The sequence below is a fragment of the Rutilus rutilus genome, assembly GCF_951802725.1.
Source record: "Rutilus rutilus genome assembly, chromosome: 13".
Taxonomy (NCBI): Eukaryota; Metazoa; Chordata; class Actinopteri; order Cypriniformes; family Leuciscidae; genus Rutilus; species Rutilus rutilus.
In genome coordinates, this window is record NC_140218.1 from 32,703,806 (window position 1) to 32,719,069 (window position 15,264).

A 15,264-nucleotide genomic window follows, 5' to 3' on the forward strand; every position below is an offset into this window, starting at 1 on the left:
CCCTAAAGCATAGTGTGACCGACCCTTAATTCTTACGGTTTCATTTAAATCACGTGTTTTGTTTTATTCCTCTGCTTGTTAACTCTGGGTGTTGGTCTAGTGTTGTGTCGTGTGTTAGTCCCCTGTGTGGATCTCCACTTGACCCGTGTGTGTACAGTCTCTGAGCTGACGCTTGCTTCTGATTTCTGGACGTGTGTCTCTCTGTAAGTGCATGAGTGGTGGGAAGAAAGCCAACGACTGAGATGGCAAAACAAGCCAAAGAGAGCAAACGCAGGCTGGCATTTATTTAAAGTCATGTAAATATTGATGCTCTCCTTTGGCAGTCTCTGGCCTTCGCCAGGAGAGCCGGGACACGTGGCAGAGCCCGTCTACAGCTCTGCCCAGCCCACACTAACGGACACAACCTGCCCTGAACTCCAGCTATGCATTATGGGCTGATTATGGGCTGATTATGGACTGTGAGAACCAGGATCTCCTACTTTAGACGCGTCGTCTCTCTGTGGGAGTGAAGGAGATCTCTGGAGGGTTTTTGACTGATGCTGGAGTTGTGTCTCCACCTGCAGGTGTGAAGGAGTTACTGCGCTCTGACACACTGACAACTTGCAGAATTGCAAATATTGCAACGATCTTCTAATATTCACAATCAAGCACTTACATTATGGGTTTTTAATTAAAAAAATATATATATTTGGATTTTTTTCTGGAAAATTAATTGGTGACGCATGTACGTTTTTAAAAGTATTTAAAGTAAGCATCGTAGTAATAACAAATCATCTTTACACATTAAATACATGTTGTACACATCAAACATAACCGTTTTTATTGCCGTTGTCTGTTTTTCATCAGTATTTGCCATGTCATAAATATAGATAACATTTTATTATGAATCATTCTAAGATGATCTGATATTTTTAAGAGACTTGCTGAGCCTCACACACAGTCCTGTAAGGGTCTATAGGGGTTTCTCTCTGTCGTGTCTCTGTAACTTTACCATTTCTTTTTGTTACACACCTTACATGTAGTTGCAGTAAATTATGCATAATTACAAGTAACCTAAACCAAACACAAACCCTATAGTAAGTACATGTAGCTAATTAATATCAGTACTTAAATGTATAATTACTCTGTAACACGGACACATTAAAATAGTGTAAATATTTTATTTTTATTAATTTTTTTATATTTATTTTATTTTATTATTTCATTATTTCATTTCATAACTCTCCGCTCCAGACACACATACATAATTTGATGCACATTGTTACTGGTCCCCTATATTCTGATCAATATTTTAAATCATTTTAAATGTTTAAATCACTGCACAGACTCTAATAATCCAGCAACATATTGTAGTCAGCAGTGTATTAGTTTTGTACAGTGTTATTTTAGTATTTTTTTTAAATACTATTTTAGTATACTATACTAATTTAATATTTTAAATTAGCTTTTATCTTAAAATTTTAAATTTGTGTAAGTTTTAATAAATCTATGCGCATTTGTCATGTCTAATAGTTTTTGTTTTTTTATATTTGTGTTTAGCTTTACATTTTTATTTTAGTTTTAGTCATTTTAGTAAACTTACTTCAACGTTTCTATTTTCCTTTTCAATTTAAGTTTTATTTTATTTTACAAAACCTTTTTAATAAATTAATTTTTTAGTGAACAATAACATTCCTGGTTTTGTTTTCCAAATGTGGACAATTATTCTGCAAATAATAAATCTAGTTTCTAGTATTACATGAAATGATGTGCTATACTAATGACACATTTGTCCTAGTTGTTCTCGTCTGTCGATCTGTTACTTTAAATCAGGCAGAAAACTAGTTACCCAAGTCCAACTGAACCAGTAAAATCATAACTTTACAGCATGACCTTAATGGTTTGTCAGGGATTCAGGGTCGTTTATAATGTGATTTTGAGCTCTAATCATTCGAAGTATACCGTGTCTCAGTGTGGTTGGAGATAAAGCCGCAGGGGCTTGTGGGCAGTGGTGGAGGAAGTACTGAATCTCAGTACTTAAGTAAAAGTACAAATAACCAGAGACATATTTACTTTAGTAAAAGTAAAAGTACCACAATGAAAACCCTACTTAAGTAAAAAGTAAAAAGTACCTGATTTTAAATGTACTTTAAGTATTAAAAGTAAAAGTACTTTCATAACAATTTATTCTCTTAATGTCTATATTCTATTAATTAGGGCTGTAACAATATGCAATATGAAACCGAAATCGCGACACTCGGATCCACGAACCTGTGTCGCGGTGTGAGTGCGAGAAGGCAGAATCGCGACACACCCCTTATTTGAAGTTAACATTATACAATACGTAGACCTGGATAAATTAAATTCTTTAAAATTGGGCAATCCCAGCGTAATGGTCGTGACAATTGCAGTAAAAACTTGAAATGTAAATTCTCAAATACCAATTGAAACTGTTTATTTATCCATATATGGATTATATATAGAGTATACTCCCTTAATAAAGAAGTCCAGACATTAGAAAAATACTAGTCTACTACAGACACATGCGTTTTATATTTTAATATGAGGGAAATATAAATCCGTAACGGACGTGACACAAAAAAAATCTTTAACTTTTAGGTGGCAAAATATTTTTTTGTAATTCTGTGAATTTCACTGTGCAAACCAAAAGTAATAGGCTACCCACCGGATGAAGAACATATCACAGACCATATCATATTCATTTTATTTTTGTGTTCACATTTATGAGGAAAAAACAATGTTACGGACGTGTCAGTTCTCCGTTACGCACGTGAGCGCTCTGAAAGCAGCACTAAAATACTGCTTTAAAACGTTCACAGAGACCTCAAAAGCCCTTCTTTAAAGTGAATTTCGTTTCGTATTAATTGTATCTTAATTTTAATCAATATTTCATTCATGTTTCATGGATTTAATAAATAAGTAAATATAGCAGAAAATAGATCAGGACACGGAGGCGCGGGCGCGTGAACTGGTGAAACTCATGAACCGAAACTCAGGTCTGTGAGGCAAGTACAGACCTGAGTTTCGGTTCATGAGTTTCACCAGTTCACGCGCCCGCGTGAATATATATATAGATATATATATAGAAAACTTGAAATGTGTACTTTTAAACAGAACAATTCAAAACGAAAGAAAACATGGAGATTTTTTTCAATCCCTGTTTTGGCAAGGGGAAAAACTGATCAGAAAATGTAACGAAAATGTAACGAAACGTTGTAGAAATGTAGTGGAGTAGAAAGTATAATAATTGCTGCAAAAAGTAACGAAGTAAAAGTCAAAAGTATGCACTACTGATTCTACTTAAGTAAAGTACAGATACGTGAAAAATGTACTTAAGTAAAGTAACGAAGTATTTTTACTTCGTTACATTCCACCACTGCTTGTGGGTAATGCAGTTTTGCCCCGTCCTCCAGGCTCTCTATGCTGAGATCGAGCAGCAGCGGCTGAAGGAGTCGGAGACAGAGGAGCAGTGCTGGACCCAACTCTCCACTGCGGCCCGGGACCAGCTCAGCGTGCTGCAGTGCATTCTGGGTAGCATGAAGGACACACAGGTGAGGGGCTGATCCGCTGGAACGTCTCCAGCTGGCGTGAATGCCGTGTGTCTTGATGCTTGTGTTGATGATGTTCAGGTGAAGAGTGAGGAGGTGCAGCGCTGGCTGGATGCGGTCGAGGAGCTTCTGTCTCGAGACGCCGGCGGATTCAGTCACGGGGACAAACTGCAGGAGGAACTCAGCCAGTGCAAGGTCAGAGGTCAACGCATTAAACATGACAATGATGTGGACGGATACTGTACAGAATAACGCCGCTAGTTACATGCGTTCAAGTAGTGGTGCACTGAAAAGATTTCCTTTTTTTTTGTGTGGAGAAAACTTTTTCTGAAAGTTTTTAAGCCAAAAACCAAAAGTTTATTTAATAATCAATTAATGAATCAAATATAACAAACAACACTGAAATAAAAAAACTGAGCTGTATATAAAGCATTTAATCTTCACATAATGCAGTTTTTATATCACTTTCAATTATATATATATATATATATATATATATATATATTTTTTTTTTTTTTAAGTTTAAGTTTATATTTTTCATCTAATATTTTATTTTAGCTTAATTAAAATTTTCAAATGCAATTTTCAACAGTTTTGGGGTACGTTTACACGACAACCATGCACTAAAAACTTTTTTTTTTTACGTACAGACGACACCATAGGTCAAACGATCCCCGTTTACACGGATACACGAAAACGACTAAAAACTCTGTATTATTCATGTCAGGCCAGTAGGTGGCGACGTCACTTTGTAAAGGAACGTCACCATTTTCACAAATTCACGTTTTTGTAGTTTACATGGAGACGATAACAGTATTGTTTTTAAAAACTTGCACTTTGAAACCCCTTTTTAAAAGTTTGTTTTCAGGCTCCCAAATTGCTGTTGTAAATGACCGTTCAACGTTTTTTCAGCTGAAAACTGTCGTTTAAACGGCTTAAATGCCCCTTAGTTGACAATTAACCCTGGTTTTGTGTTCCACACGTGGGCAAGTATTTCTGCAAATAATGCATCTTCTAGTATTACGTTAATATTATGATGTACTAATGACACATTTTCGAAACGGAAATTAAAGTCCATGTAACCAAAACCAAAAAATTTGAGTTTACTCAAGCAATTAATCAAATGTAATAATCAACACTCAAATAAAAACTGAATATTTAAACTGTAATGCTATGAGAAGCTGTTTTAGTGACGTCTTTCTGCGGTTGAAACACTGATTGAGCGATTACATTAGACATGATGAGTTGTAATGTAATGTATCTTTCATCATTCCTTCTGATGTTCATCCATGCTTATTTGGTGCTGTAACTAGTAGTAAAGAGTAAGAGATGATCGGTTCATGAGCCGCTTGAACTGAAGCGCTACAGCGATCCGTCACAACGCATTAAAGAGTAACTCTCGCCGAAATTGAACCTAGGCTCTTTTTGTTAATCTACCCGAGTCAAACTTTCGTGTAAAAGCATAATTAGATTGGAAACACCACTTTTAAGTTTGACCGTATTTTCGTTTTAGGTCAGAATGCCTTGTGAATGGGAGTGCATGAGGCACGACTATGATAGCATCAAAATCGCTATTTTTAAAACACTAAGAAGGCTCGACACAACATGAAACTTTGCTCGAAGTATCACTCTACACATGAACTCGAGCATTGAGAACATTGTTTGTGTTCACAAAGTTTACTAAAAAGAAAGTTTTTGTACGACTCACTTTATCAGTTAGTGTTTCCGATGGCTGGAATTTTGTCAGTCAAAAGCAGTCGATCTCCGAACGCAACGTAACATGAGGAGAGTAAAGAGGGAAGCACCTAAAGCTTGTTTCCATATAAAATCACAGATCATTTTTATCTAAGTTATCATGCTTTTCATTGAAATTACAAGTTCATGACATTTCCTCGTATGGAGTCAGTTCATTACGTTGCATTCGGAGATTGACTACTTTTGACTGATAAAATTTCCCATTCACAAGGCATTTTGACCTAAACCGAAAACATGGTCAATCTTAAAAGTGGCATTTCCATTCTAATTATGCTTTTACACGAAAGTTTTACTCAGGTAGATTAACAAAAAGAGCCCAGGTTCAATTTTGGTGAGAGTTACTCATTAAAGAGCGTCGAAACAACGTTTTGCAGAACGAGATAATTTTGCAGCTCAGACTCTTTCATATCAAAAGTAATGCTACATTTTTTTTTTCAACTGAACAGCACAGGCATTTCATCAAAATGAAGATCCATTGAAACGAGAAATGGATATTGTCCACCCAGATCTAGTGTCCACACAGCTGACATGTTTACCTGTAGCTTATCCACCGTGTGTTCATGAAACACACACTCACACCGCCAGTCAAGCGCTTCAGCAGAGAAGTGTTAATGAAATGTCACTGTTTCGCTTAACGACTTCAGCCCTCAAAAAGTGTTTAGAAACATCAGTGCATCACTAGTTTCTATCGGTTTTCAGCTGGTTTAGGTGGTTAATCAGCAGGACTCGACCTGGTTAAGAGTTGATCTGGTTGAGTGTCTGTCAGTGGTGTTTGTGTGTGCAGGAGTTGGTGAGTGAGATGGAGAGCGTGGACTCGTCTCTGAAGCAGATCGCAGAGAACGTGTCGGCCGTTCAGCAGAGCTCGACGCCGGCTCTGATCCGCTGGGGACAGGAGGAGTTAGACCACAGTCAGAGACGCTGGGACGCGCTCAGTAAACAGGTTCTTAAAGCTCAGCAAACTGGTCTTAACACAGCAGATGTTCACTGTAGGAATCAATCAGTCACACAACATGTCCTTCTTGAGTGGATGTCAATGTAAAACATCTTGCTTGCAGTTGTTGAGGCGCGAGGAGCGTGTGAGTGAAGGTCAGGAGAAAGTGACGAATATGAAGAAAGACGTGGCGGAGATGCGCGAGTGGATGATTCAAGTGGACGAGGAGTTTCTCATGAGAGACTTTGAGTACAAGAGCCCAGAGGATCTGGAGGAGGCGCTGCAGGAGATGAAGGTGCTTTTACATGGGACTGTCCCAAGTGTTCAAGTGTGTGTTGAGCTGTTTCCAGAGCTCGGTTGTGATGTGTGTTTCAGAGAGCTAAAGAGGACGTGCTGCAGAAGGAAGTGCGCGTGAAGATTCTGAAGGACAGCATTAACGTGTTGATCAGCAAGACGCCCTCTAGTGGTGGTGCTGACCTGAGCCCTGAGCTCACGGAGGTCCTGCAGAACTACCAGAAACTGTGCGATCGCTTCAAGAGCAAGTGCCACACGCTTGAGGTACACACACACGTTTGTTTAGCTATACTTGTGAGGACCTCCATAGACATAATGGTTTTTATAGTGTACAAACTGTATATTCTGTCCTCTTACACTTACACTTACCCTACCCCTAAACCTTAGCCTGGAAATCCAGACCTAAATCTAAAAGATTAATGGTCTGGCGTCGACTAATGAAAAGCGGCCAGCTCGAGGGGCGGCACCGAGCATGCGTTTGAAAATCTCACTGCACGCAATTGGATAACACTACGACCAATCACAACAATAAACCCCATAAGCTTAGCTACCAGCGGAGCTAACTGGTAGATTAGACTCTTGCCGTATCCGGTCGGCAAAACAGCAAAAACGTCCTTCTTGCAAAGGAACGATTCGAGCGGCGTCTTCTGTTCCTGTTTTAGATAAAAAGCCAAGTCTAACTCGTTCATTGTAGCGGCCAAAGCCGTTTCAAACAACTGGTGTTCATCCATAGCCATCTTGCAATGTTTACTAATGACTTCGACGTCACAGCGCTGTCGTCATCTCGCCTCTGGCCCGCCTATATCAGATAACCCGATGTGATTGGTCCAGCTCGGATACAAGGGCATATTTAATTAGCATCATTACTCGACGCTAGAGTAAACTCGCTGAGCTAATTGAACTTGTGCTCTCGCGAGAACTCTGGATTACCAGGGTACCTAAACCTACCAATCACACAAAACCTACATAAAAAATAAATATATATATTATCTTTATTAATCAATGTTCCTTGTGGGGACCAGTAAAAAGTCCTCACAAAGCTGGGAATCTCAAGTTTTACTATCTTTGTGGGGACATTTGGTCACACACACGGTTTGATTGTTTCCTGTTGGCTCTTGAGTTGAAGTGTGTGTGTGTGTGTGTGTGTGTGTTCAGGAGGTGTGGTCCTGCTGGATTGAGCTGCTGCAGTATCTGGATGTGGAGTCTGGCTGGTTGAACTCGCTGGAGGAGAAGGTTCACGCCACTGAGAGCGTCCCGGAAAACACCGAGTCCATCAGCGCGGCTCTGGAGGTAACAGCAGTCACGTTTACCATGGTTTCGCTGGAGAAATCCAGTCGATTCAGTGGGAATCCACGTGACTGGGAATTTTGCATGAGGGCAATAACTTGAATAACTTCTGTGTGAGCTGTGCTTCAAACATCACCATACTATTGACTATTGCCCGCTAATGTGACCGTACCTTAAATACAATGAGGCTACGTATGTGTTTTGATTACGTCTGAATCTGCTCACGTTTGTCGTTCCAAACCCGTTAGACCTCCTTTCATCTTCAAAACACAAATGAAGATATTTATAATGCAATCTGAGAGAAATCTGTCCCTCCACTGAGAAAGTCTGTTGTTCACCAAAAATGTTCATGAAGAGATTATAAAAATAAATCCATACGAATCGAGCGGTTTAATCCAAGTCTTCTGAAGAGACTCGGTCGCTCCATAATGATGAACAGATTAAATTTAGGTTTTTGTTCACATATAAACAAAGATCAGCGAACATGAACAAAAGCTGTCCTTGACACACGAGAATGAACCTCATTGGTTCTCACGCATCAAGCAAGCATGCTTAATTTGAGTGCTCTGTGTACATTTTGGGGTGAATAGACTTTCAGCGGATGGACATCAGTTTGCAAAAGAAAACCTCAAAAAGGTTAATTATAGATAAAGGAAGACAGAAACACACCCGTTCACCGGTCATTTTCCTCAGCTCTGGCAAAGACAAGTTTCAAATCAGTGCTTCTCCCGGGAGACTAGCGCTAAATGAATCCCCTAGTTTAGCGCCATCTACTGGTTTAGAAGAGGAAGTTGCTCAACTGCATTTGTGAGAAAATCGAGCCGAGAGATCTCATAAAAAGCCAAGTGTCACACAGTCATAACAGACAGATATGCATTTGTATGCACTAGATTTGGTATTTGTTCGAAGGTTACATGCAATTTGTAGGATGGTTTGTATTTATTTGTGAAGTATTATCTTGGCTCATTTATATTTGTAAAACACAATACATATGTGTTACTCCACTGCATTTTCACTCAAACTGCCCTTTGTACTTGCACATTGCTTTCTGTTTGTTTGCGAGTCGAGTTTTCCTTTGCGAAGCAGATCGAGTTTGTTTGCAAAATGCTGGATTTGTTTGTTTAATTATGGCACATAATTTGCTCCATAGTTTGGAAGGACATGAGGGTGAGTAATTAATGACAGCATTTGAACTTGAACTAACCCTTAAACGGGACTCGTGTTGTGTGTCTCTTTCAGTCGGTGGAGTCTGTTCTGCGTCACCCGGGTGATAACAGGACTCAGATCCGAGAGCTGGCCCAGACTCTCATAGACGGAGGGATTCTGGACGAACTCATCAGCGAGAAGCTGGAGAGTTTCAACTCGCGCTACGACCAACTGACTCAGCTGGTGTGTTTGTGTTGATCAAACGATTCCCCAGAACCCGTTCAGATTCACCTTTGACAGTCAGTTACGTTACATTCGTGTGCGTGTGTGTGTGTGTGTGTTGCAGGCTGCTGCACGTCAGATGTCTTTGGAGCAACAGTTGGGGACTCTGAGGGAGAACGAGACGGCCTTACACACACTACAGACGTCTCTCACACAGCTGGACCAAACACTCACGTCTTACCTCACAGATCGCATCGACGCCTTCCAGCTGCCGCAGGAAGCTCAGGTGTGAACACACACACACACACACACACACACACACACACACACACACACACTCACACACACGCTCTTTCTGACATACACTACCAGTCAAAAGTTTTGGATCGGTAAGATTTTTAATGGTTTTAAAAGAAGTCTCTTCTGCTCTCCAAGGATTTATTTGATTAAGAATACAAAAAAACTGTAATATTGTGAAATATTATTACAATTTAAAACAGATGGTTTCTATGTGAATATATATATATATATATATATATATATATATATATATATATATATATATATTTCTGATGGATCATGTGACACTGAAGACTGGAGTAATGATGCTGAAAATTCAGCTTTGATCACAGGAATAAATGACATTTTACAATATATTAAAATAATGTTTTTATTTTATTTTTAATGCAGCTTCGGTTAGCTGAAGAGACTTACAGTATAAGTTCTTTATAAGCCCCTCCTGAAAAAGAACAATCTGGATAAGACCATATTAAGCAACTATAGGCCGATCTCAAATCTTCCTTTCATAGGCAAGATCATTGAAAAAGTTGTCTTCAATCAGCTGAACAAATTCTTGAGCTTGAATGGATCCTTTGACCATTTTCAATCTGGTTTCTGACCACATCACAGCACAGAGACAGCGCTCATAAAGATAATAAACGATATTCGCTTAAATACTGATTCAGGCAAATTATCGGTGCTGGTACTACTCGACCTCAGTGCTGCATTTGACACTGTCGATCATAACATACTTCTGGACAGGCTGGAAAACTGGGTGGGGCTTTCTGGGATAGTCCTAAAATGGTTCAGGTCATACTTAGATGGGAGAGGTTATTATGTGAGTATAGGAGACCATAAGTCTGAGTGGACATCCATGACATGCGGAGTCCCTCAAGGCTCGATTCTTGCGCCACTCCTGTTCAACCTGTATATGCTCCCAATGAGCCAAATAATGAGAAAGAACCAAATTGCTTACCACAGCTATGCAGACGACACACAGCTCTACTTAGCCCTATCGCCTAACGATTACAGCCCCATTGACTCCCTGTGCCAATGCATTGATGAAGTCAACAGTTGGATGTGTCTAAACTTTCTTCAGTTAAACAAAGACAAAACTGAAGTCATTGCTTTTGGAAACAAAGATGAAGTTCTCAAGGTGAACGCATACCTTCACTCTAGGGGTCAAACAACTGAAATCAAGTCAGGAATCTTGGTGTGTCACTAGAGTCAGACCTTAGTTTCAGTAGTCATGTCAAAGCAATAACTAAATCAGCATACTATCATCTGAAAAATATTGCAAGAATAAGATGCTTTGTTTCCAGGCAAGACTTAGAGAAACTTGTGCATGCTTTCATCACCAGCAGGGTGGATTACTGTAATGGACTCCTCACTGGCCTTCCCAAAAAGACCATAAGACAGTTGCAGCTCATACAGAACGCTGCCGCCAGGATTCTGAGCAGAACCAGAAAATATGAACATATCACACCAGTCCTCAGGTCTTTACACTGGCTCCCAGTTACATTTAGGATTGATTTTAAAGTATTATTACTGATATATAAATCATTCAATGGCCTAGGACCTCAATACATTGCAGATATGCTCACTGAATATAAACCCAACAGATCACTCAGATCACTAGGATCATATCAGCTAGAAATACCAAGGGTTCACTCTAAGCATGGCGAGTCCGCTTTTAGCTATTATGCCAGCCGCAGCTGGAACCAGCTTCCAGAGGAGATCAGACGTGCTCCTACAGTAGTCACATTCAAATCCAGACTCAAAACACATCTGTTTAACTATGCATTTACTGAATGAGCACTGTGCCGCTGTTCGTCCGACTGTTTGTACTGTACTGTACTGTATTTTAGTTTTTATTTTTCTAAACTGTTTTAATTATTCTTATTTCTTTTTATTATTTTAATTTCTTCTATGTAAAGCACTTTGAATTGCCATTGTGTATGAAATGTGCTATATAAATAAACTTGCCTTGCCTTGCCTTGCCTATATATAAACATAAAAAATCTTACCGATCCAAAACTTTTGACTGGTAGTGTTTTTTTTTAGTAACAGATATATTGTAAAACAGCTTTGTGCTTATTCTTTACTCTTTGGCCTTTAACTTGAACAATATTCTCCTCAGGCCATTCAGGCTGAGATCACGGCCCATGAGGCCACACTGGAAGACCTGAGGAGGAGGAATGTGGGAAACGTGCCTTCGACCGCACCCGAGGGCAAACCAGTGCGAGCAGGAACCCAACTGGACCAGTTACAGGTGAGACTCAACACTGCCCCCGCAGGTCGGGAGGGGAACTGCCCATGCTGCATGTTGGTCATGCTTCACTTCTGCACTGTACACTAGGGATGTGTCCGAAGCCTAAATCCAAATTTGGAAAGGCTGGAAAATGAATAACGCATTCTACGGAAGCCCTAAAGGGACATGGTTAGGCTTGCGGCTATCACTCTGTACAGGTGTTATTTTATTATTATTATTTATATAATATTTTATAGTTTTCTTCATATTTTGAATTAGTTTTGTTTACATTTTCAGGTCATTTAAATTACTTAAATTTTTAGTAATTCTATGTGCCTTTTTTTCCCCCTTAATTTATTTTTGTTTTAGTGCAGTTTTAGTTCTAGTAATTTTATTAATGAATTAGCTTATGGTTTTCTTTTTAATTTTAGTTAAATTTGTATATTTTTTATGTTTTTTGTCATTTTTATCTGTCTTTTTATTACTAATTAGGTAAAAACTTATTTGTTTAGTTTTAGTATTAATTTGTATACCTAGTTAGTAATTTAAGTGCTTTAACTTAAAAGAATAATTATAAAAATATTAACCTAAAGGTTGAAATACACAGCATGATTTTTGCCTCTTTTTTTTTTTTGAGTCAGCTCTAGTTGCAGAAAGTCCTCAAATGTTCTTATTTTCGCATACGCTGGGCTTTGATTCCATCCATTTGGATTTTAAGGATATCAAAAAAATATATATATTTTTTTTTCATTTGTCAAGCGTCTCCTGTCAACATGGCACATGTGTATGCATGACTTCTGTATTCAGGACAACATGAAAGTCTGTTCGTGTGTGATCCTCAGTCGTTTAGTGTGTGATGTTCAGTTTTTCTCTCTAACTGTATACAAAGTCGGCAAGTGTTTGATTCCTAGTATTTGAATAGATGTTTAGTGTATTCCAGCTTAAGGTGTATCTCGTGTATCTCCGTCTGTTTAGCGGAAGCTCCGCGAGATTAGTACGAAGTACCAGCTGTTCCAGAAACCGGCCAACTTCGAGCAGCGAATGCTGGACTGCAAGAGGATTCTGGAAAGTGCTAAAGCTGAACTTCACATCCTGGACCTGAAAGATACGCAACCAGAGGAGATACAGACACACCTGACCGGATGCATGGTGAGAAAACACACCAGTGTTGTTCTAGCGTTATTTAAAAAGTGTGTGTGTGTGTGTTTCAGATTTATTCACATTTTTTTGATCAATAGCAAAACTGAAACGCACAGTGACTTCATCATGGACTTGATCACACTGCCTGTGCTTCATGTAAGCGTGTTGTTTTTATGAATGCAGAAGCTGTATAAGATCTTGAGCGAGGTCAAACTGGAGGTGGAGACCGTGATTAAAACGGGAAGACAGATCGTACAGAAACAGCAGACGGAAAATCCTAAAGGAATGGATGAACAGCTCACTGCCCTCAAATTACTCTACAATGAGCTGGGAGCTCAGGTACACGCACATTACACACACACACACACACACACACACACACACACACACACACACACACACACGAAACGGCTATAAAAGCAGCGTGTGCATGGGGTTTTTTCTTTTACATTTTAAGGTTTTAGATATGAACAAGAAATTTTAGCTTGCTACCTCCACATCCTCTGCTTTTCCACTTTTCACCACTCAATCAGTGGATAACATCAAGCCCCACCCTACTTTGTCGCATTATGGAAGTAAAATGGGATGCGGAAGCAATTTCGTGTTGACTTCAATGTCATTTTTAATTTGCGATAAATTGTGTGTGTGATCAGGTGACGGAGGGGAAGCAGGATTTGGAGAAGGCGTTGTCTGTGTCTCAGCGTCTGCAGAAGGACAGCGCCGCCCTGCAGGCCTGGATGAAACACACTGAGGCTCAGCTCAAAGAGAAGCTCAACACAGGAGACATGCCTGCTGACATCGACGCCGAGGTCACATGGGCCAACGTGAGTGTGTTTCATGGAGTCTCTTCTGGACACAGAGTGTGTGTGTTAAAGATCGTGTCCCTGTAGGGCCTGCTGAAGGAGTCCGAGCGCAGGAAGAGCGATCTGTCTGCGGTGACGGAGAACAGCGCCGCCCTGCAGGCGTTAGTGGAGGGCAGTGACGTTCAGCTGGAGGAGCAGCTGTTTCAGCTCAACGAGGACTGGGAACGAGTGCACACGCTGGTCGAGGACTGGCTCAGCGCTGTCCTGGTGAGTGTGTTTGAGCCTGGCTTTCAGTAGGACTGCTGAAGGTAACGTTAAACGCATTTACCCACAGTGCACTTGTTCAGGTTAATTTTCCAGCTGCTTCATTTTGTGCTCCCGACTGATTAGAAGAATAAAGACACACACACACACACCCACACACAGACACAGACACAGACAGTCAGACACACACACACACACACACACACACACACACACACACAGGGACACGCACAGGCACACGCACACATACCCGCACACGCGCACACACACACACACACACACACACACACACACACACAGACAGACAGACACAAACACATACGCACACACACACCCACCCACACAGACACGCACACTCACACACACAGGGACACACACAGGCACACGCACACATACCCTCACACGCACACACACACAGACAGACACAAACACAGACACACATACGCAAACGCACACACACCCACACAGACACACACACGCACACTCACACACACAGGGACACGCACACGCACGCACACACACACACACACAGACAGACAGACACAAACACATAGACCCACACAGACACAAACACACAGACACACACACGCACACTCACACAGTAAATAATTTAGTAAATGATGAGGGAAGACCTTCATAATTATTAATTTATATGCAAATTCAATTCACATGGGATGTTTCAGTCATTAGCTGTCTTTTTGGCAGAATTTAATTAACATCAAAGTTGTACTGGTCTGAAATGTCACTTATGAGCATAATATAATATAATATATAACATAATATAATATATAACTTAATATAATATATAACATAATATAATATAACTTAATATAATATAATGTAATATATTATAATATAATATAATATGAATCACATTAATATTAGCTTTTTTTTCCCTTAAAAGACAATTATCAAATCAAAGTTTATTTATAAAAAATGAAATGAAATGCATCAATACTGGATGAACAACATTTTTATTTTAAGTTTTAAATATTATATATGTTTTTACGATGCTATAATGAAGGAATAATAATAGTAATATTTATTATTATTATTGTCTTTTTCTGATTCTTAAAAGAGGAATTGAAAGCATCAATGATGAATAGACAGCATTTTTATTTTTATATTATGTTTTGTATATTATATATGTTAAAATATGTCACAGTGTAGTAACAATAATGTTTTTAGTATTATTATTAATTAAAAAAGTTATCTTAGCATTTTCCCACATCATTGAAAGATTAAATTAAATGCATCAGTACTAGATGCACATTTTTAAAGAGGTAAAAATGAATGGGATAATTACATTAAACTGCAAAATAATGATTCAATGAAATAACCTTT

The 15,264-nt window shown here is 39.2% G+C and overlaps 1 protein-coding gene across 6 annotated transcripts in view; it reads left to right on the forward strand.

Moving 5' to 3' along the window:
• utrn (utrophin) overlaps nt 1–15,264 on the forward strand; it is a gene marked incomplete at its 3' end in the record, with an annotated part of 265,554 nt that overhangs the window by 63,998 nt on the left and 186,292 nt on the right. For all 6 annotated transcript variants that reach the window (XM_084428992.1, XM_084428995.1, XM_084428993.1 and 3 more), the window contains 13 exons: nt 3,414–3,551; nt 3,630–3,743; nt 6,088–6,243; nt 6,359–6,529; nt 6,610–6,792; nt 7,684–7,818; nt 9,055–9,204; nt 9,308–9,469; nt 11,603–11,734; nt 12,689–12,862; nt 13,037–13,192; nt 13,507–13,677; nt 13,744–13,923. In XM_084428992.1, the coding sequence (XP_084285118.1) occupies nt 3,414–3,551; nt 3,630–3,743; nt 6,088–6,243; nt 6,359–6,529; nt 6,610–6,792; nt 7,684–7,818; nt 9,055–9,204; nt 9,308–9,469; nt 11,603–11,734; nt 12,689–12,862; nt 13,037–13,192; nt 13,507–13,677; nt 13,744–13,923 (2,022 nt within the window). The remainder of the gene's footprint in view (nt 1–3,413; nt 3,552–3,629; nt 3,744–6,087; nt 6,244–6,358; nt 6,530–6,609; nt 6,793–7,683; nt 7,819–9,054; nt 9,205–9,307; nt 9,470–11,602; nt 11,735–12,688; nt 12,863–13,036; nt 13,193–13,506; nt 13,678–13,743; nt 13,924–15,264) is intronic.